The following is a 19,671-nucleotide window of genomic DNA, read 5'->3' as shown; positions in this document are numbered from 1 at the left end:
CATTTTCTAGAAAATATTTAATCGGTTTCTACCATGTGCCAGGCACTGTGCCAAAATGAACAGGACAGTCCTGATCTCGAGGAATTTACAATCTGAGTGGCTCAGTCGGTTGAGCATTTGACTCTTGATTTCATCTCAGGTCATGATCCCAGAATTCTGGGATTGAGCTCCATGTTGGGCTCCACACTGAGCATAGAGCCTGCTTGGGATTTTCTCTCTTCCTTTGCTCCTCTCCCTGGCTCACTCTCTCTCTCTCTCTCTCTCTCTCTCAAATTAAACAAACCAAAAAAAAAAAAAAAAAAAGGAATTTACAGTCTAACAAGGGAGACTGACCAGAATGCAGGCAGCCACAGTATAGTGTAGTAAGTACAGATGGTAATGAGACCACAGGGGGCCACTAACCCAGCCCAGAGCTAACTGCTTTATAATTCTAAGTACTATTCAGTGGAAGTACTTAAGTATAGTTCTAAGTACTATTGCTAGGTTGCCCAGTAGAAGAAATGCTGAGCAAGATTTTCTTTCATTCCATCGTTTCAATGAGTATACTTCTTTTTTTTTAAACATTTATTATTTTTGAGAGACAGAGTGTGAGCAGGGGAGGGACAAAGAGAGAGGGAGACACAGAATTCAAAGCAGGCTCCAGGCTCTGAGCTGTCAGTACAGAATCCGAAGTGGGGCTTGAACTCACAAACCGTGAGGTCATGACCTGAGCGAAAGTCGGACACTCAACCGACTGTGTCACTCAGGCGCCTCTATCATTACTCATTTAAATAGTAGACTTTCGGAGCCTAGCACAGGGCCTGCGTATGGTCTCAAGGAATGACAGATTAAAACCCTCACCATCTAGTGAGGGAGATACACAAATACTTTAGGGCCAAACACTTCCGGGAAGGCTCAGTTGCAAAGGAGGATGACCACAGTCGTTAAGGTGCGCCTAGATTTGTCTAGTGGGGAGGGCAAAAGGCTACGACACGACTGGAGACCGCGGAGGGGGCGCAGGCTGGGAGAGGAACTCATGTAGGTCACAAGGTCTGCGCTCTGGGCCGCAAAGAGGCTGGCCCAGGGCTGCGGAGAAAACTCCTGAAACCAAGGGTCTTGGAAGCGCCTCAGACCATATTGGGGGCGTCTGGGTGGCAGAGCCGCCGGGCCCCGCCCCCGCCGCCTTAGGTGGGGGACTCCCGGGGGATCGCCCTGGCTGGCGGCAATCTTCACACTCTCCGAACCCGCGGCCCGGGCCACTCGCGACCACTGACCCCCGGCTTGCAACCCAGGGTTGTGCAAGACTCCAATCCCGTCCAAGACCCACATCCGGCGCGTACCACCTTCGGCTCCATACAGCCGCGCTCCCCCGAAGCTGCGAGTGGTGCGGCCCGGCCCCGCCCCCTGACGCCGCTCGGGGCGGGGCTCCTCCCGTCACGTGACGGGAGTGACCTCACCGTCCGGCGCCATGGGGGCTTCAGACCCGGAAGTGGCGCCCTGGGCTCGCGGCGGTGCCGCGGGGATGGCGGGAGCCGGAGCAGGAGCGGGAGCTCGCGGCGGCGCGGCGGCTGGAGTCGAGGCTCGGGCTCGCGATCCGCCGCCCGCGCACCGTGCACACCCTCGCCATCCTCGGCCCGCGGCGCAGCCTTCCGCCCGCAGGATGGACGGCTCGTCCGGGGGCCTGGGCTCCGGGGACAACGCCCCGACCACCGAGGCTCTTTTCGTGGCTCTGGGCGCTGGCGTAACAGCGCTCAGCCACCCGCTACTCTATGTGAAGCTGCTTATCCAGGTGGGGGCCAGGGCGCCGTGGGGAGGTGGGGGCTTCTGTGAAGGTGTGACAGGCCGGGATCTGGAGGAGGATGGGAGCAGGGGGTCTGTGGCGACGGATTTGGGAAGAGGGGCAGAAGACGGCAGGCTTGGTGGGCTGAAGGAATGGGACAGAAAGGAAGCATTGAAGGGTCTGGTGGGGTGAAGGAAAGGGGGCGAAGGGGTAGAAGTCACAAACTTGGGAGAGGATGGGAGGGACAGGGATTTGGTGGGTGCAAGGGAGGGGTCGATGGGATGGAGGAGAAGGGTTTGGAGGTTGAAGGAAGGGAGACAATGAACTTGGAATCGGAGGAAAGGGGCAGCATTTGGGGACGAGTAAAGAAGCAACAGAATGGGGGAGGGGCGGGAAGTTTTAGCGAATGGGCGGGGAGGAGGATTGGGGGCCAGGGCTTTTAAAATATTTAGATGAAGAGCATATATTTAGGGTACAGGGGAGCAGGAACTCTGGATTTGATAGAGACGGATTTAAAGCTGTTTGAGGGGACAAAGGAGTGGAGGCCAGGGCCAAACATTTAGGAGAGAAGAAAGAAAGGGCATCAGACTCGGGGGAGGGAGGTGGGGAGAAGAAGGTGGCATTGGATTTAATGGTGAGGGAATTTGGTGGGACAGGGCGAAGGCAAAGGATTTAGCAGGGGAAGCCTGTGGGTTTGCAGGAGATGGGGGCTCTGGGATTGATGGCGACGACAGATTTGGTGGGAGGAGGGGAAAGGGTGACGCGTTTTGAGGGAGGGGAACAGCTAGGGCGACGCAGTGGGGGAGGGGTGTGATGGCGATTCCTCTGGAGAGGGGAGCCAGAAGGAGGCTTTTAGGGGGAAAGGGATGATGCATTCGGAAGAGAAAAGGAAAGGCACAGTTGGGGTCGGGAGGTGGGACTCAACAGTCCTTGTATGGGGGGAATGGGTTATGGAAGTATTGGAATTAGACAGAAAGGGACGGTTGGGATTTACGGAGGTAAGATTGGTAGAGGCCGGCAGAAACTGAGGCCAAGGTGGGGATGACTAGAATGGAGCCATGCAGGGGCACTTGGCATATGGTGGTGGTCAGCAGGACCTTGCAAATGAAGTGGGCTGCTTGAGAGCGAGAGAGATTGAGCTGGAAGGAGGTGGGGTGGAGGGGGTGCTTTTGGCAGAATTAGATGGACACTGTTTAGATGTAATTCCCACATCAACTGATAACTGAAGATTTAGCCTAGAATTTTCCAGTTAGGGGCACGGGGCAGAGGGGGGGGTTGGTGAAAATTGAGATGGAGATCAACCAAGATTTGAGGTTTGAGTTGAGGCAAATGGATGTTAGATTTACCGTCTCTTTAACTGGGCTGAGAGAGTGGGGCAGGCGGGGGGTGGGGGGTTCGGTTGGAATGAGAGCAGTTGGAATCTGGAGTCTGAGGAATGAGGCAAGAGAATTTTAGGTGTGACCGGGAATATGACAAGGAATGAGGAGATTCGGTCGGGGACATCAGGGTACCTGACTACAATCTAACTGTGACAGAGATTTGGAAATGGCTGGTGGGGGGAGACTGAGACTGGCATTTGGTTGTGCTTTGGGAGTGAGGGCTGCTTGATTTGGGGAATTAGGACTGTATTTTCAGCAATAGAGATTATGGGTTTGGGAGAGAAAGTGGGGCTTTGGAACTGTTACCTGAGATGAGAATGAGGGTCCCAGGAGCCCAGTTTTTTCTCTCACGGAGTGAGATTGGGTGAGGGCTGTGTTTTTAGGGTGGCAGATAGAAGAGTCTGTAGAGTGGAGGACGATGGGGTACATAGGGAACGGCGCGGGGAGGAGTTCATCATTTGAACCATGGTAGATGTAGTTTACTGATTTGAGGAGAAAATTGAAACATAAGCGATTCGAAGAGGGAATTGGGAATGAGGAACACCAAAGCGCTGGTGTGGGGTGGGGGACGGGTGAGCCCACTTGGGGCGACAGAGGTGGTCTATCTGATTTGAGCCCAGCTGGTGCTGAGTGTAACACGTTTCAGGGTGAAACTGTAGGTCTAGCTTGGGAGTCAGTCGCAGTTTGCGAAAAAGGCCAGGTCCCAGTTGAGGGGGCAGATGGCAGGATTGGAGTGGCAGGTTTGGGGGTTGACTAGATCAAGTGACTAAGAATGCGGGGCCTTGTGTCAGGGTTCATCTAAGCTTTGGGAGTTGGAGATTCGAGGGTGACGAACTGGTTACAGAGTTACAGCTCTGGCTGTGGTTAGGACTGGGGGAAACAGATTTGAGGATGAAATAGGGTGAGTGGGACTTGGGCACAGATAATGAAAATTGAGAAGGAGGGGAATAGGGCTGCGATGTGTGCCTTTGATGACTCAGGTGGAAGTTCAAAAAACAGACTCGACAGACTGGGTGAAGAGACACAGCAGGCCTAAGAGTGCTGTTGGAATTACTAGGACTCCCTAGTTATGACTAGACAGAGACAGCAGCAGAACAGTAGCTCACACTTGGCATTGAAGGTATAAAGGGAATACCGCCTATCAAGGAGAACAGAATCAAAACTTAAGTCTGAAGCCTCAAACGTTAAGCCAAGAAGGAGAAAGGTCTAACAGGGGAGGGCCAACCGCACGGGTCCCCTGGCTCACCTCCATCCTTCCCCTGCCCGGCCCTAGGATTTGTTTTTTTAAAGAAGGTCGCCATCATGGAGGGTGTTTAATCTAGAGTCAGTAATCTATCCTGTAGTTCAGAATCATACTGACAAGGGACAGTCAGGACATTCAAAAACACTTGGACTAAGGCAAAGAAGAGAGGAAATTGGACCAGGAAAACCCTGAAGCGTGCCCAGTTCAGTTTTTAAGGCAGAACTGCCCAAGCCTGCCATTTCTGCTCCCTTCCACATCCTAAGGCACTGCCGTACCCCAGGGGCTTGGCTGGCCTCGCCTGAGGGTCAGGGCTTGTTCCCTGGAAGGGGCCTTCTCACGCTCCACTTAGGTGCTGGTCTCCCAGCCACCTTGCCTCCTCCCCGGCAGCAGAGAGAGTCTCACAGACCCTCATCGTTTGGCCTCACCCCTCAGAAGAGACCCCACCTCCTCAAAGGTGTGTGGGTGGCTATGTCCTTCCCTCCCGCCACTCCCCCCACCATGGGTTTAATGGCTACTGTCATAATAACCGACATGTATACACCAAGAATTAGGATAGCCTTATAGAAATGAGGGGGTCCTCTGTCACAGGGATATGAAGTCATCCAGATGAGAAAACAGTTGAGGGATTGTTTGAGGAGCAACCGGCTTTGGAGGTACCAGTTTGCCGGGCCTGGGAGCCAGAGGGACCGATCTGTCAGCATCTGTGGTGGGTGCAGATAGGAACTTGAGTGCGGGGTGCACGCTAGGGTGGGGCCGAGCTGTCCTGAAGTTGGGGACCGAGGTGTGGGTGTGAAGTGTTTTGGTGTTGGCACCTTTGGGATTGAGCTTGGACTGAAGTTTTAGCCCAGAGATGGGACTTAACTGAGATTTAAGTTACTGAGGCAATTGCAGGGGTTGAAGTACATAAAAATGGGGGGTTCTGCCCTGGAAATGTCTGGCATTGGAAGGTGAGAAGGTTGGGAGGTAGGGTGACTTAGATTGTGGAAGAGGGTAGGGACCCCCATTCGTTGGGGCTTACATGATGCTGATGGTTCTAGATTCTGATGATATTTCTGGTATGTTTTGCTGGGGAAAACACCAATGAGAGCAGTATTGGAATTTGTCGGAGAAGAGGCAGAGGCCTGGGGCATGAGAGGCAGTGAGCCGGATCAGCGGTAGAATCTGACCTTGCTTTTGTATTTGTTGATTCTGAAGGTGGGTCATGAGCCGATGCCCCCCACCATTGGGACCAATGTGCTGGGGAGGAAGGTCCTCTACCTGCCCAGCTTCTTCACCTACGGTGAGTGTGCTTCCCAGGCAGGAGGGCCTGCGCCGGCCAAAAGAACCTGCAGGGCAGCGTGGCACCGGCACCCAGGGTCAGAACGGGCAGGCAAAGGGGGTCAGAGCTGAGTGAGGGCAGCAGGTTGCTGGGGCGAGAGCAGGCGAACAGTGCAGCTTTGGGCCAGCGGCTGCCAGCCATCAGCCCAGGCAGCAGGAGGGGCCGGGCCGGGACACTGGTCCCTGTCATCCCTGCCGCCCCAAGTGGTGCCTGGGAGTAGGGGGGTCCAGAGAGGTTTCCTTTTGCTTTCTGAGCAATCTAGTCCCATTACCAGTTTTTCTCCTCTCCTTTTAGTCCCATGGGAGGCCTGTCAGGGGCTTCCTGGGTTCTTTTCCTTCTTCCTCCTCTTTTCCCCACATCCCCCAGGCAGTGGAACCCACTCTGGCACCTCTGCACAGTGGGCACAGATGCCGGCGCACGCGGCATTGCGCTTGACATCGGGTGTACCCTGACCTGCTGCACTGCCCCAGCCTGTCTGCAAAGTTGTGTCCGCTTCTTGGTCGAGGCCCTTCCGGCATGCTTCCCCCAGCCCTCTGTGGCTTTGCCGCCTGGGAGGTCTCTCCACCAGAAGCCCACCACAGCGGAGTGTGTCCGAGGCCACCTCGTCCTGCCTGGCTGCCTCCACGGCTCGTCCCCAGGACCCTGGGTGCCAGCAGGCCAAAGCCTTTCAAACCCACCATCGCTGTCCCTCTCCCTGGCCCTGCCCTCACCAGACTTCTGTAAATGTGCCCTTGGTCTCCGTGGTCCCAGCCGGGCTGACCCCCTCAGGCTTCCTCCATTTCTGCTCTTCTTTCTTATTGGTTTCCACAATGTTCTCTGAAAACCTTTTTCTTTTTTTTTTTTTAAACATTTATTTATTTTTGAGAGACAGAGAGAGACCGAATGTGAGCAGGGGAGGGGCAGAGAGGGGGAAACACAGAATCCGAAGCAGGCTCCAGGCTCTGAGCTGTCAGCACAGAACCCGATGTGGGGCTCGAACTCATGAACTGTGAGATCATGACCCGAGCCCATGTCAGCCCAAGCTTAAGCAATTGAGCCACCCAGGCACCCCCTCCCTTTTTTTGTTTTTGTTTTGAGAAAGAGAGAGTTCAAGTGTTTATGCGTGTGCAAACAGGGAGGGTCAGAGAAAGAGGGGGACAGAGGATCCGAAGCAGGCTCTGCACTGACAGCAGAGAGCCCAGTGTGGGGCTCAAACTCAACATGAGATTATGACCTGAGCCCAAGTCGCTCAATCGACAGAGCCACCCAGGCCCCCCTGAAAATCTTTCTGCTGAATAACCTGGAGTTTTGCCTCCTGTCACCTTCTTTAAATTTCACACACTCTTGGCAGAATCCGATGTCCCGTTTCTCTTCCAGTTTGGCCACCATGACATTGAGCAGCGTAGGGCCAGGCAGAACAAGTCATTTTGTGGGGAAGGGTGTTCCTATTTGTTTTTATTTAAAAGCTGTCAGTGAAGGGGAGGGAGAAGGCACCAAAGTAGGCACAGGAAAACCCATATACAGACTTAACCCTGGGTTCATGGGAACCTTCCCCTGTGGCCTCTATGCCTGCTCTAGCCAAATGAGGGACCCCAGGCAGACTGTCTCTACCTGTGTCACAGTCCTTCCCAGAAGGACTCCCCATAGAGGGGTCTTGACCCACATGCTGTCCCTTGCAGAGACGAGCAGAGCTCTTGAGGTGCCTCTGCTCACGCCGTGTAGGCACATGTTTCAGTCAAGATGTTGTAAGCGGATGCCCATCAGGTGGCTTTGGGACGGGCTCAGGTGCCCAGCTGTCTAGATACTGTCTGGACAGCATCTACTCCTCCCCATGTCACGATGCAAAGTGCCACAGCTGTCTTGACATTCTTTGGTGTAACAGAATGAAATTCCTGGAGAGAGACCATGGAATGATGGAGCCCCTGGTGGGCCATGGGACCCTTTGGGCCCACGAAGGCCCCCGGAGGAATTTTTTCGTACCTTTCTCTGGCCCAAGAAGTGGGAGTTCTTGCTCTTTTGTTACTGGTGGGTAGATGGGCTAGAAAGGTTAAGTGACTCACTCATGATCCCTCTAAGACTTTCCTACCTGGCTCTCTCTTGCTTGGCTGGAGCTCCCCTCCCCCAAAATAAACCTCCACTCTGTGAAGCGGGGCACCCTGCCATGTCACCCAGGGTCCTGTCCCCTCCTACCCCTCTCTTTCCAGTCCCATCCCCATCTCAGGAAGCCAAATATTCAGGGAACGGATGCACCCGGGCCCCAGCGCAAGCCCCGTTCTAGCAGTGACATTGAAATGCTGGGTCGGCAGACATGTTGCAGTGGAGAGAGAGGCACATTTGCCTGTTCCTGCCACTTTGTGGTGCTAAGGAGCTGAAGTCAGGTCTGGAAGGGGAGCACGGTGTCTGAGAGAAAGTTCTGCTAGCTTCTAGGTATGTAGGTTTAAAACAAAATGATCGTAGTTTAAAAGTTGATGTTAAAATAATGGACCATTGGAGCGCCTGGCTGGCTCAGTCTGTAGAGCATGCCGCTCTTGATCTTGGGGCTGTAAGTTCGAGCCCCATGTTAGGTGTAGAGATTTCTTACAAAGGTGAAATCTTGGGGCGCCTGGGTGGCTCAGGAAGTTAATCCTCTGGCTCTTGGTTTTGGCTCAGGTCATGATCTTGTGGTTCATGAGCTCAAGCCCCATGTCCGGCTCCATGCCAACAGCTCAGAGCCTGCTTGGGATTTTCTCTCTCTTTCTCTCTGCTCCTCCCTTGCTTATACTTTGTCTCTCTCTCTCTCTTTCAAAATAAATAAATATATGTTAAAAAAAATAATGAGGGGCTCCTGGGTGGCTCAGTCAGTTAAGTGTCCCACTTCAGCTCAGGTCATGATTTCACAGTTCATGGGTTTGAGCCCCGTGTTGGGCTCTGTGCTGATGGCTCAGAGTCTGGAGCCTGTTTCCAGTTCTGTGTCTCCCTCTCTCTTTGACCCCTGCTCACACTGTCTCTGTCTCTCAAAACTAAATAAAAAACAGAAAAAAAAAATAAAGAAACATTAACATTAGTGATCCTAATGAAAAACACTGACTCATACAGGTAGGGTATGTATACCTTCCCCGACTTCTCAAGTTTTTTCTGTAGAATAGTTTGTTGGTGCCTTTTACTTCCCCATTAGTTATATTGGTCCCCTCACCTCATCCCCTGCTGTGATTCCTAAATGCTACCAGGTACTAGATGGGGCCTGGGTGCAGCTCAGTGACAGGGGAAGGCTGGCCCTCTCCATGATATGCTCAGGGGACACTCTTGAGCCTTTCTTCTGGGAGTTCTTCTCCCCTTTTTCTCCCTTAGGTTGCAAGCTGCATCGTTGCCTGCGGGCACTCTGCCTTTTTCCTTTTTTGTCTCTTACCCAAGAAAAATGTTTTTTAAATTAATGATTTAGTTATCTCTGCACCCAATGTGGGGCTCGAACTCACAACCCGTAGATCAAGAAGTTGCATGTTGACGCCCCAAGAAAACCATTTTTTAATAAGCAATAGAATTGGTTTGCGGGTTGTAGCAGTCAAGTTTCTGGGTCAGAAAACTGTAGCTGAGTTGGCCAAGTCAATTTTTCAAGCTTAAAAAAAGACAATTTTGTGCATTTGTTTGTCAAAAATATATTTTGAAGGTTTTACAAAAAGAAACCGGCTAGAGAAGACTTGGGGGCTGGAGCCTGATTGCTTCTGGGGTTTTGGACAGCTGCCCCCTTTCGTGACCGAAGTCAGCGTTTGCTGAGGGATGGGCTGGGTGTGAATGTGGCCAGGAGTGGGTCTGTCTGGGCCGGGAGGTGATGTGGCCACCGCTGCTTTTTTGTAGCCAAGTACATCGTGCAGGTGGATGGGAAGATTGGGCTATTCCGAGGCCTGAGCCCCCGGCTGATGTCCAACGCCCTCTCCACTGTGACCAGGGGCAGTATGAAGAAGGTGAGCCTGGGGAAGCCGGGAGTGGTTGCCTGAGGGTCTCCCGAAGCTCCCTGCTGCCCCCAGAGGCAGCCGTGTGCCTTCAAGAGTTACATTGAAGAGGCATAGCTGTCCTTTAGCTTTTGGCCCTCTGTCTCTGCTTTTTGTTTTGGTTTTTAATTAAGTAAGCTTTATGCCCCATGGTGGGCTAGAACCCACAACCCCGGATCAAGAGTCGCATGCTCCACCGACTGAGCCAGCCAGGCTCCCAGCTCCTTTGTTTTCTGTGTCTCAGGTTTTCCCTCCGGATGAGATCGAGCAGGTTTCCAACAAGGACGACATGAAGACTTCCCTGAAGAAAGTAGTGAAGGAGGTGGGTGTCTGGGGTTGGAGATTCGGAGGAGAGTCCGATTGTTTCTCACTGCCCAGCTGGGCAGGTCACCGGAGACACACCGAGCTGGCTCCTCACCTGTGCGTGGGCAGGGTGGGACGTGGAAGGAGCCCCGCATGGCCACTGCAGGGAATCCTAGAAAGCCTCTCAGCCATCACGGGACCTGGCCTGAGACCCAGCAGTACTCCCGGGTGGAGGGGGCTGGGGGTGGGTGACACGTGGGGCTCTTCAAGGTAGACTGACCCCGGCGGGGGCGGTGGGATCCCAGTGTTTCCCCTGTAAGAGCGTATGGTTCCCCTTGAGCGCCAGTTGCAGAGAGAGGCCAGTCCGAGTGCCCCCCGTCTGCTCTCTTCCAGACCTCCTATGAGATGATGATGCAGTGCGTGTCCCGCATGCTGGCCCACCCCCTGCATGGTGAGCCCCCCCCCCCACCGGAGACTGCCCCTCACCCTCACCCTTGCCCAGGGTGTTCCCCTAGGACCGACCTGAGGAGAGAGGGGTGGGGGGCCCTGCCCAGAGGCAGCGGGGACCCTTCCCAGGCAAGAAGAAATGGGATGCTGTGGTCCCGGGGTGTGTCTGCGAATCCCAGAGGCCCCCCTCCTCCCTCACTCTGACACGGGCCCCAGGCAGTGGCCGCTGCACCTGACACCATGCAGCTGGGCGCTGTGGGCTTTGGCCACGGCATCACCTGTGTGTGTTTCTTTTTCCTCAGTCATCTCAATGCGCTGCATGGTCCAGTTTGTGGGACGGGAGGCCAAGTACAGGTGGGTAAATCTTTCAGGACTGGCAGGAGAGGCCCTGTCACCAGAGTCTGCCAGGACAGGCCATGCTGGGGTCAGTTGCTGTCCCTTTTCTATCCTCATTCTAATGCTCTAGTTTCGAAGGAACGTGACAGTGGGCAGCCACTGTCTGTATCCGGCGGCATTTTCCTCTCTCCATCCTGTGTCCAGACCGCCCTGGATGATCCTGGCAGCCCTGCGGAGGGGTGGGGTGAGGGGAGTAGAGCTGGCTTGCCCTGTGCCACCTGGGACTGTGCTAGGGCTCCAGCCTGGACCCCCTAGTTCTGCCCTCACCACTCCTCCAGCTGTCATAGAACTGACTTGTGGCCCATTTCATCTGCTAAGAGGCTGTCCCCGCTGTGGGCAGGGCCCACATCATCGCTTTTTCACCAAATAACCTCCCCCGCATCTGCCGTTGCCAGCAATCTAGGTGCCGGGATGCATAGCCAGCGGGCAGAGCTCTTCCCCGTGACGGCTGTGCCCTGGCAGCTCTGGAGGACAGGAGGTGGACCCCAGAAGCACGTGGCAGGGGGACACACCTCTGTTTCCTTTCCCAAGACTCTTATTTCCTGGCTTCGGTTATTTTCGGCAGCTGTTGTGCAGGGCCGCTGCCCTGGGCTGCTCATGGGTTCACGAATGGGAAAGTGGCCCGTTCTCTCAAATGGAAGGAGGTTGGTAGACAGGACCAGGAAGGATGATCTGGCTTGGAGCCCCTGGGGCCCAGAAGAGGAGCTGCGGGCCTTGGGAGTGGCGCTGGCCAGGGCTTTGGCCCCGTCGTCTCTTTTAAACTTGCCCTGCCTCCTAGACTTCGTAGGGCCTCTGTGCAGGAGGCCAAAAGCCACAGAGTTTGCTTGTAAGCCTGCTTTTCGTTTCCTACCTGCCTCCTCCTGCTGGGGAGGGCCAGGTGCCTTTTTCCAGGCTGCATCGGGGCCTGCTGTTTCCAGGGCCTTGTGCTACAAGTTCCTTCTCTGCCCTTTGGGCAGGCAGTTCCCCGCTCACCAGCCTTCCTGTGCCCACGCTGTCAGGCACACGGTCTTCTCTGCTGGAAGGATAAGCGCTAGGGCCAGGCAGGAGACGGCTCCAAAACCTTTGCAGGAGCCCAAACCGGAAGGCTAGTTCCCGAATCCCAGGTCCACAGAAAGCAGTAGTAGAGAACCGTTAGGCTGCAGTCCTGGGGTGAGCGGCTCTCCCACTCCGGGAACTGTGTTGGTGCCCCTCGCTCCTAGACAAGAGCTCTCGAATCTTCTCCACTTGGGTTCTGCCTGGTAACAGAGAGTTTCGTCTCCCATCCAGCCAGGACTGGGTGGGTGGCTCTGAGCAGGGATGGTGTGCTCTTCCGCACCAGGGGGTAGCCTTCTCCATGGCTATTGGGTGACCTCGTATCCCTGTCTTGCCTTCTTCACAGCGGCGTGCTGAGCTCCATCGGGAAGATTTTCAAAGAGGAGGGGCTGCTGGGATTCTTTGTGTACGTGAGTTTCTGTGCCCCAGGGCTGGCCACGTGGCACAGCTCTACTAACAGACTAGGTCCCGGCCTCTGGGGCCGAAGCTCCAGGCTCAGACTAACCACCGGGCCCTGTTCCGCCTGCTAGCTGCAGTCTGGCTCCGCAGAGCCCTGCTGCTCATGTGAGCTGAGGACTGTTGGGATCAACGCTATCCCGCCCTTTGGAGATCATGGCTCACACGAAAATGGTGTTGTGTGTCCCGCACATGGGGAGATGGACAGATGAACCGATGGGCCCCTGCAGTGGACCCCGTGTGTGTGCCCCAGGGGGTGGGGGAGGACTGGTCTTGAGCCAGGGCCCTCCGTCGAGAGTATTCCGCATAACAGTCCATACTTCTGGCTTCTCCTGAAAAGTCAGGAGCCCCAGTTCTGCCGGGCCTGTGTGTGTGCAGAGCAGCCAGTGACAGGGCACATGATCTCCCGAGGACCATGGACCCCCGCCCTCCTTGGTGTCTCACATTCGCCTTACTTCATGTAGAAAACAGACCGAAAAGACTGTGTCCAGACAGAATAAACCACAAGCAGACCCAAGAGCCAAGCCTAACATATGTCTTTTGTTTTGCCTTGTTAAGGCCTTGGCAGTGACATTCATGCTATTACGTACCTAATATTCTAGGCATGGGATTCTCTCTTGGTTCATTGTGGTTTTATAGTTGGTGAGAAGTTTTTATTCAGGGTCTCTCATTTAACCAAGAGATGACCATGTAGGTGTGTGTGTGTGCACATGCACATGTGTAATATATAATAAGTCGTTCTCACCTTGGGGTGATTTTTGCCCCCAGGGGACATTGGTCCTGTCTGGAGACCTCTTTTGCTTCTCACAATTGGCATCTAGTAGATAGAGGCCAAGGATGCTTCTAAAATAAACATCCTGCAATGCAGAGGTCAGCCCCCCAAAATAATTATCCGGCTCTAAGCATCAATAGTGCCAGGATTGAAAAACCTTGGTCTATAAACACACACACACACACGCACACACATGCACTCACACACTCCTATATTCAGATATAGCTGTGTGTGTGTATGTGTATAAATATATATGAATGAGTATTTGATCATTTGACTGGTATATCAGACCATAAAACTACATGGCCCCACCTCTGGCTGTTTTCACACTCACTGTGTGGTCCTCTGCTGGTATGTAAATAGATTCTGACACAACACACGCTTACTCATTGGGTTCTTTTGTTCACCACATAGTTGCAGATCAGATGGTACACGTACGGGTCACGGGACTGAGAAGGCACCAGAGCATATGGGAATGGTTAGTCTGAGCACAGGTGGGGCAGCAGGCTTGGAGAGGGCATTCTTGAAGCTTTATTTTATTCATGTCCCTTATAACATAGATGTGTCTTATATATTCTTTTGAGCTTTTCAAATGTTTTTAAACATTAAAAATATTTTTTAATGTTTATTTTTGAGAGAGTGAGTGAGCACAGGGGAGGAACAGAGGGAGAGGAAGACACAGAATCCAAAGCAGGCTCCAGGCTCTGAGCTGTCAGCACAGAATCTGACGGGGAGGCTCGAACCCACGAACCATGAGATCATGACCTGAGACCTGAGCCGAAACCGAGTCAAACGCTTAACTGAATGAACCACCCAGGTGCCCCTGTTTCTTGTTTTCTGGGTTTTTTGAAGTGCGTTTTTTTTAATGTGTTTACTTGCACGTTTAGATATGCAGCAACTTGGAAAGATCTCCAGGAGAAGAATCACTATCTTGGGAAGGGTGGCAGGGATTTTTGAATCTTTAAAAACCTAATTTCAAAATATTTGAAAAGCTTGGGTTCGAGCCCCACATCAGGTTCTGCACTGATAGCACGGAGCCTGCTTGGGGTTCTCCCTCCTTTCTTCTCTCTCTGCCCCTCTCCTGCTCTCATTCGCACGTGCCTGCTGCACTTACTCTCTCTCTGAAAGTAAATAAACATTAAAAAAAAGAAGAACGTACAAATAGCACACGGAACCGTTGATCTCCGTCTGGCTTTTTGCCCTCTGCACTGTTTCGGGGACCTTCCACAGTAATTTGTAGAGCTGTTTAATTCTAAAGGCCATCACTTTAACCATCAGCCCTCTTTGCAAAAGCTTGTATGGAATGTCTTCACTGGAACATTCTAGAGGTGAAGACAACAGAGGCATCGAGCAGAGTGTTTTGTGAGTGTTGATTGGGTAAAGAGGCCAGGAGAAAACTCTCAATGTGCGCACGTTTCATAAGCTGTATTTGAAAACCCCAGATTTAGCAGCACTCAGGTCTTGAGGCCTGGCCTCTGTGGTTTGGAACCACTCGTGAGACCACAGACCTACTGGCCTCAGATGTGGCTGGTGAACCCCACCCCCCACCCCTCCGGAGAAAAGCACACTGCCTTCCTGGCGTGGCCCCCGTGGCCCCTGCAGGCTGTTGTCCTGAGGCTGTACTCGGGATATACTGAAGTTTCGAGCTTGGAACCTCCCTGCCTCCTTCCTGGGCATGGAGCCCCCAAAAAACAGTCCCCTCCCTCCCCCACTCATCTCTGCTCACCTTGTTTTTTAGCGGCTTAATCCCTCACCTCCTGGGAGATGTGGTTTTCTTATGGGGCTGTAACCTGCTGGCCCACTTCATCAATGCCTACCTGGTGGATGACAGCGTGAGTGACACCCCAGGGGGGCTGGGAAACGACCAGAATCCAGGTTCCCAGGTTGGTTGGAACAAGGACTTGTCAATCTTTCCATGTACCACTGATGCCCAGGGGCAGGGGCAGGCTCGAGGACTCTGGGATCTGAGCGCCAAGGTCCTGAGGGCTAGCGGGTATCTGGGGAGTGGTCTAAGGTTGCCTCTCGTTTCGGGGTCAGCCTTGCCTCTAGGGAGAGTGGGCTCCGGAGAGGAGATCCAAGATCCACAACCAGACCTGGAGGAGTTCATGGAATGCATGTTGTCAGGCAGTTTTAGAAATAAAACAGACCCTAGCCTGTCTGAGGCAGTGACCAGCTAGGAGTCAGGAAATCAGGACACAGGCCACCTAATAACCTTTTCACTTCTGCTTAATGTATGCTTTTCATAACCCTTTTGTGAACATTATGATATTTGATCCCAGTTGTGAAGGGAACAGGGCAGGTGGAATGTCCCATTTTCCTGGTAGAGAAGTTGAGACCCAGAGATTGAGAGGCTCTCCAGAGCCTAGGACTCAGCAGGGCTGGGACTAGGTCTTTCCCTGTGCTGGGCTGAGGGTGCTTCCCTCCGCCTTGAGGTTTTCTAGGTCAGCAAGGAAGTGTACCATGTAGGCGCGCCCCACGATTTCATCAGCAGTGGTCTGTACAGCCTGGTTGGCACAGACCTCAGCAGGCTATGTCGAGCATGAGGAGCCTTTGGTCCTTCTAGAAGGTGCTTGTTTGAGGAAGGTGCCCGGGGGCCTGATGGGTTGACTGGTTCTGTCTGAACCCAGGCTGAGCTGGAGAGCAGTGATAGGTGGGTAGCCAGACATGCCACCAGCAGGGATTGCCAGCCCCAGGAGGACTGTGTGTGAATGTCCCCACCCCCTGGCGGCCCCCCCCCCCCCCAGCTGAGAGAGGGAAATTAAGTCTGGCCTTAGGTAGGTAAGTCCTACTGGCTTTTCAATGTCAGCAAAGTCACGTGGCTACCTAGAGACTAGCTCCCACGTGCAGTTAGAGGGGCACATGCCCAGGGCCCTGCCCTTCCTTGGGCCCTTGTGGATGGGGGTGCTGCTGCTGTCACGGACAGAGCCAGGCTGGGACCGCTGGGGCATCTGTGGAGGGAGGGGTGTCCCCCAGTCTAGGAGGGCAGGTGTGTGACCCAGGGCTGCTGCACTTACCAGCACCAGCAGTCACCAGCTTTATGGAAAGGACTTTTCGAGTGCTCTTCTGTGTGTGGCTTAAAGGCTAAGATGAGGTTGCTGGTGAGGCAGTGGGCTGAGTGAGCCTCTGTCCCGGGTTGCCGGGCACCCACCTGGTGGGATGGCCACGCCACAGGAAGCTGAGGCAAAGGGGGTCACCCTTCCTAGTGAGGGGTTGTCTCCTGGGCAAAGAATTCAGATGTTGGGGTTCCAAAGGGGGTGAGAGCTTCATAAGGTAAGGGGGTAGCAGTAGGCTGAGTTCTGTCGCCTTTTGCTGTAGGACCAGGATTCTTTGTCTGGGGAGTTTTGAGTGGGGGTCTGTCTCAGTGTGCCAAGCCCCGGACACTAATGAAGGCAGACCCAGGCCAGACCCTTGGAGCCCGTAGCTCAGTGGGGTGCAGCGTGGCCATTGACATGGCCTGCACCTGTGCTCCTCACTGTCTCTGGTGGGGTCTCTGAAGTCCTGTCAGTCCGCTTACCCCACTTCGGCCTCCCAGAGCTGCTCTTGGCTCTGACTACAAGGCCACAGAAGCCACCAGTGGGCCCTCAAAGGGAACACAGTGTATTCGGCAGTGAGGAAGTGAGCACAGAGGGTGTGGGAGGCCAGTGTGCTGGGTGAGGTTGGGGGTGCCACAGATGAGGCAGGGGTGCTTATCTGAAGGCTACATCCCGAGGGACCTGTAGTGAACCAGTCTCCATTTTCATCTCTCCAGTTCAGCCAGGCCCTGGCCATCCGGAGCTATACCAAATTTGTGATGGGGGTAAGTCGAGGCAGCTGCTCAGCCGGCTGCCCTTTCCGCTGCCCTGTGGGCCTGGGTGGGGCTTAGGAGGCCAGCTCTAATGGTGACTGGAGGCAGGCCTAGGTGTAAGGTGTGGGGACGGACTAGGGTGTGTGTCTTCCCTCCTTGAGCTGAGGGAAGGGTTGGGGGTGGGTGGGGGGAGGGTCGCTGCCATTCATGTGTCCCTGGATCTCAGATTGCAGTGAGCATGCTGACCTACCCCTTCCTGCTGGTCGGTGACCTCATGGCTGTGAACAACTGCGGGTAGGTGTGCACCCCTACCCCAGATGCACCCTGCCAGGGCAGGGGTGGGGGGCGGGGTGTTCGGTCCAGCTAAGTGGGTCCAGTGCTCTGCTTTCTCCTGCCTGGTCTGTGTGTAGGCTGGGCCCCAGGTGCCCTGGAGTCCTCCAGGAGCCACTGCCTCGCTTTGGGATGACTGTGATTCAGGAGTGGGGTGGTGGCAGCTCCAGGCCATTCCCCGAGATCCCCTTCTCCTCGGCCAACCGGGCTCCCGCTGTTAGCGGGCCTGACGTGCTCTCCTTCCTGGGCAGGCTGCAGGCCGGGCTCCCCCCGTACTCCCCCGTCTTCAAATCTTGGATCCACTGCTGGAAATACCTGAGCGTGCAGGTAGGCAAGCTCCTAACACAGGAGGCCCCCCCTGCTTCCCAACGTCAGTCAGGTGAGATGGTTTTGTGGACCCCAAGTCGCAGGGAGAGATACGGGATCATCATGGGATCCAGGGTTGTCAGGAGGGAGGACTTAGAGAACTCGGACCTTTGGCTTAAGGCATTTTTGTTAAACATTCGCTTTATTTTAGAAAAGATGTGAGGTCATTCGATCTGACTTGCTTATAGATTTTACATGAGACACCGTCTCCTTTTCTTCCTCGACTCTTAAAAGACTCTTACGTGGACTGTGAGGGAGCCCTTGGGGTAGGTGGTGAAGCTGAAGCCCAAGTTCTTAGACCTTGAGTGACACGGCTGAAAATGCAGTGGCCAAGAGCACTTCTGATAAGGAGCTGCTGGGTCCGGGGCCGACCCGTCCCTTCTGCAGGTCATCCCGCCCAGTGCCCAGGGGAACCTGAGTCTTGCGCTGGGCCACCTGGTAAGGGTGCCAGTCTTGGGATTTCATGTTCTCTGCCCAAGCACCCTCCTGCTGGGCTGCAGCCCTTGGGCCCAGAGGTCAAGGACTCAGGTGTCTGGCCCAGGACAGACCTTTGCCTTTTCCTAGCCTTGGTTTGCCTCAGAGTAATATGGGGAAGCGGTCTGGGGAGAGCCAGCACCCTGACCGGTGTCGGGTTGCCAAGAGAACAGGTGGGAGGACAGCAAGGGGGCAAGAGACACAGTTCCTCCCAGCGGCTCCCGGCAGGCCTCCGTGCGTCACTTCCCATGGACGTTAGGGAGTCCCAGAAGTCTCTGACACCACAAGGGCAGTGAGACTCCTCTGTGGGGGGTTTCCTGCTGAGCAGCCCCGGCAACACGGGACACCCTGTGACAGGAGCAGACCACTCCCTTGTGCCTCGGTACGGGGCATATTCTGACTTTGCCCTCTAGGATTACAAGCCGACGCCCTCCAACCCTGCCTGTCCCCGGGATCTCAGCCGCTGGCCCCTCTCTTGTCTCCTGCTGGCCTTGCTCAGTGGCAGGGCAAAAAGCGCGCTGATCCCTTTCACTGACCTGACCACCCCTTCCAATCAGGGCCAGCTTTTCCGTGGCTCCAGCTTGCTCTTCCGCCGGGTGTCCTCGGGATCATGCTTTGCCCTGGAGTAGCCCAAATCGCCTGCAAACACCTGCTGTGTCAGCCTGGCCGCCGTGGGCACCATCAGATGAGTGCACCCCGACAACACCTAGATGTGCTCCAGCCAGCCGGGCTTCGGGTTCCATATTCCCGTGTGTCTGTCCAGACGTGGGGCTTGTGTGGGGGTGAGGCTGCACCCCGTGGCTTGGTTACCTGTTAGGCTTGGGGAAGGTGGGGTGGGCCCAGGGACCTGGGGCACAGTCCCCTGCCTTCACTGACTCACCAGGTCCGCCTCGTGCAGGGACCAGAGACAAGGCCCAGGCAGGACGGGACAAGGCCCGTGGGCTCAGCTCCCACCCCCTGCTCATACCCACGTCTGTCCCAGGCCTCATCCTGCGGCCCAGCCCGGGAGCATTGCTCTCCTGCTTTGTAAATAGGGCACGATCTGCTTTCATGAGGCCACTGTCACATCCAGTCCTGTGCCAGAGAGTCCTCCCTAGGTTCTGCCTTCATTGTTTCTCAACACTACTTTTCTGATGCGAAGGCGGCACCTTCCGAAAGGGAAATCAGGTGACTGCTCAGAGGGTGTCTCCTGCATCAAATGCTCATTGGTTTAGCGGAGATGCCGCATGGGCAGGATCTGGTTACCTGCGCAGCTGTGAGCACCCAGAAGTTAGGCAGGTCAGTGTCTCTCGTACTGTTCGGTTTAAAAGTTCCTGATAAGATTTGACCTTTTCTCCCTCAAATAAATGTATCGGTGGTGATTTGGAGTTTTGTGGAGAGTCTGTTCTTTTTAATTTTTCTTTATTTTTGAGAGAGAGAATGTGAGCAGGGGAGGGTCAGAGAGAGAGACACACACAGAATCGGAAGCAGGCTCCAGGCTCTGAGCTGTCAGCACAGAGCCTGACGTCGGGCCTGAACCCACGAACGGTGAGATCATGACCCGAGCTGAAGTCGGATGCTTAACTGACTGAGCCACCCAGGCGCCCCTGAGAGTCCATTATTTTTATAAACTTAACAGCTGTGTGCGGAGTCTTTCCCAGTCCTTTGTGTGTGAACGAGAAGGAGCTG

General features: G+C 54.5%; 1 protein-coding gene across 2 annotated transcripts; it reads left to right on the top strand.

Annotated features, from left to right (window-relative positions):
- The first annotated feature begins 1,429 nt into the window (after positions 1–1,429).
- MTCH1 (mitochondrial carrier 1) lies at positions 1,430–19,370 on the top strand. Of its 2 annotated transcripts, none has more exons than XM_029943861.1 (12): positions 1,430–1,768; positions 5,576–5,660; positions 9,510–9,616; positions 9,888–9,965; positions 10,340–10,397; positions 10,696–10,747; positions 12,168–12,227; positions 14,788–14,881; positions 16,798–16,845; positions 17,060–17,127; positions 17,415–17,490; positions 18,561–19,370. In XM_029943861.1, the coding sequence occupies exons 1-12, from the start codon at positions 1,448–1,450 to the stop codon at positions 18,630–18,632; spliced, it is 1,119 nt and encodes a 372-aa protein (XP_029799721.1). In that variant the 5' UTR covers positions 1,430–1,447; the 3' UTR covers positions 18,633–19,370. The 2 variants fall into 2 exon arrangements, with proteins under 2 accessions (XP_029799721.1, XP_029799720.1); XM_029943860.1 differs by having other exon boundaries at positions 1,431–1,768; positions 14,788–14,932.
- The last annotated feature ends 301 nt before the right edge of the window (positions 19,371–19,671 follow it).

This window comes from Suricata suricatta, chromosome 7 (genome assembly GCF_006229205.1).
Source record: "Suricata suricatta isolate VVHF042 chromosome 7, meerkat_22Aug2017_6uvM2_HiC, whole genome shotgun sequence".
In the NCBI taxonomy this organism is placed as follows: Eukaryota; Metazoa; Chordata; class Mammalia; order Carnivora; family Herpestidae; genus Suricata; species Suricata suricatta.
This window is presented reverse-complemented; position numbering and strand designations above follow the sequence as displayed.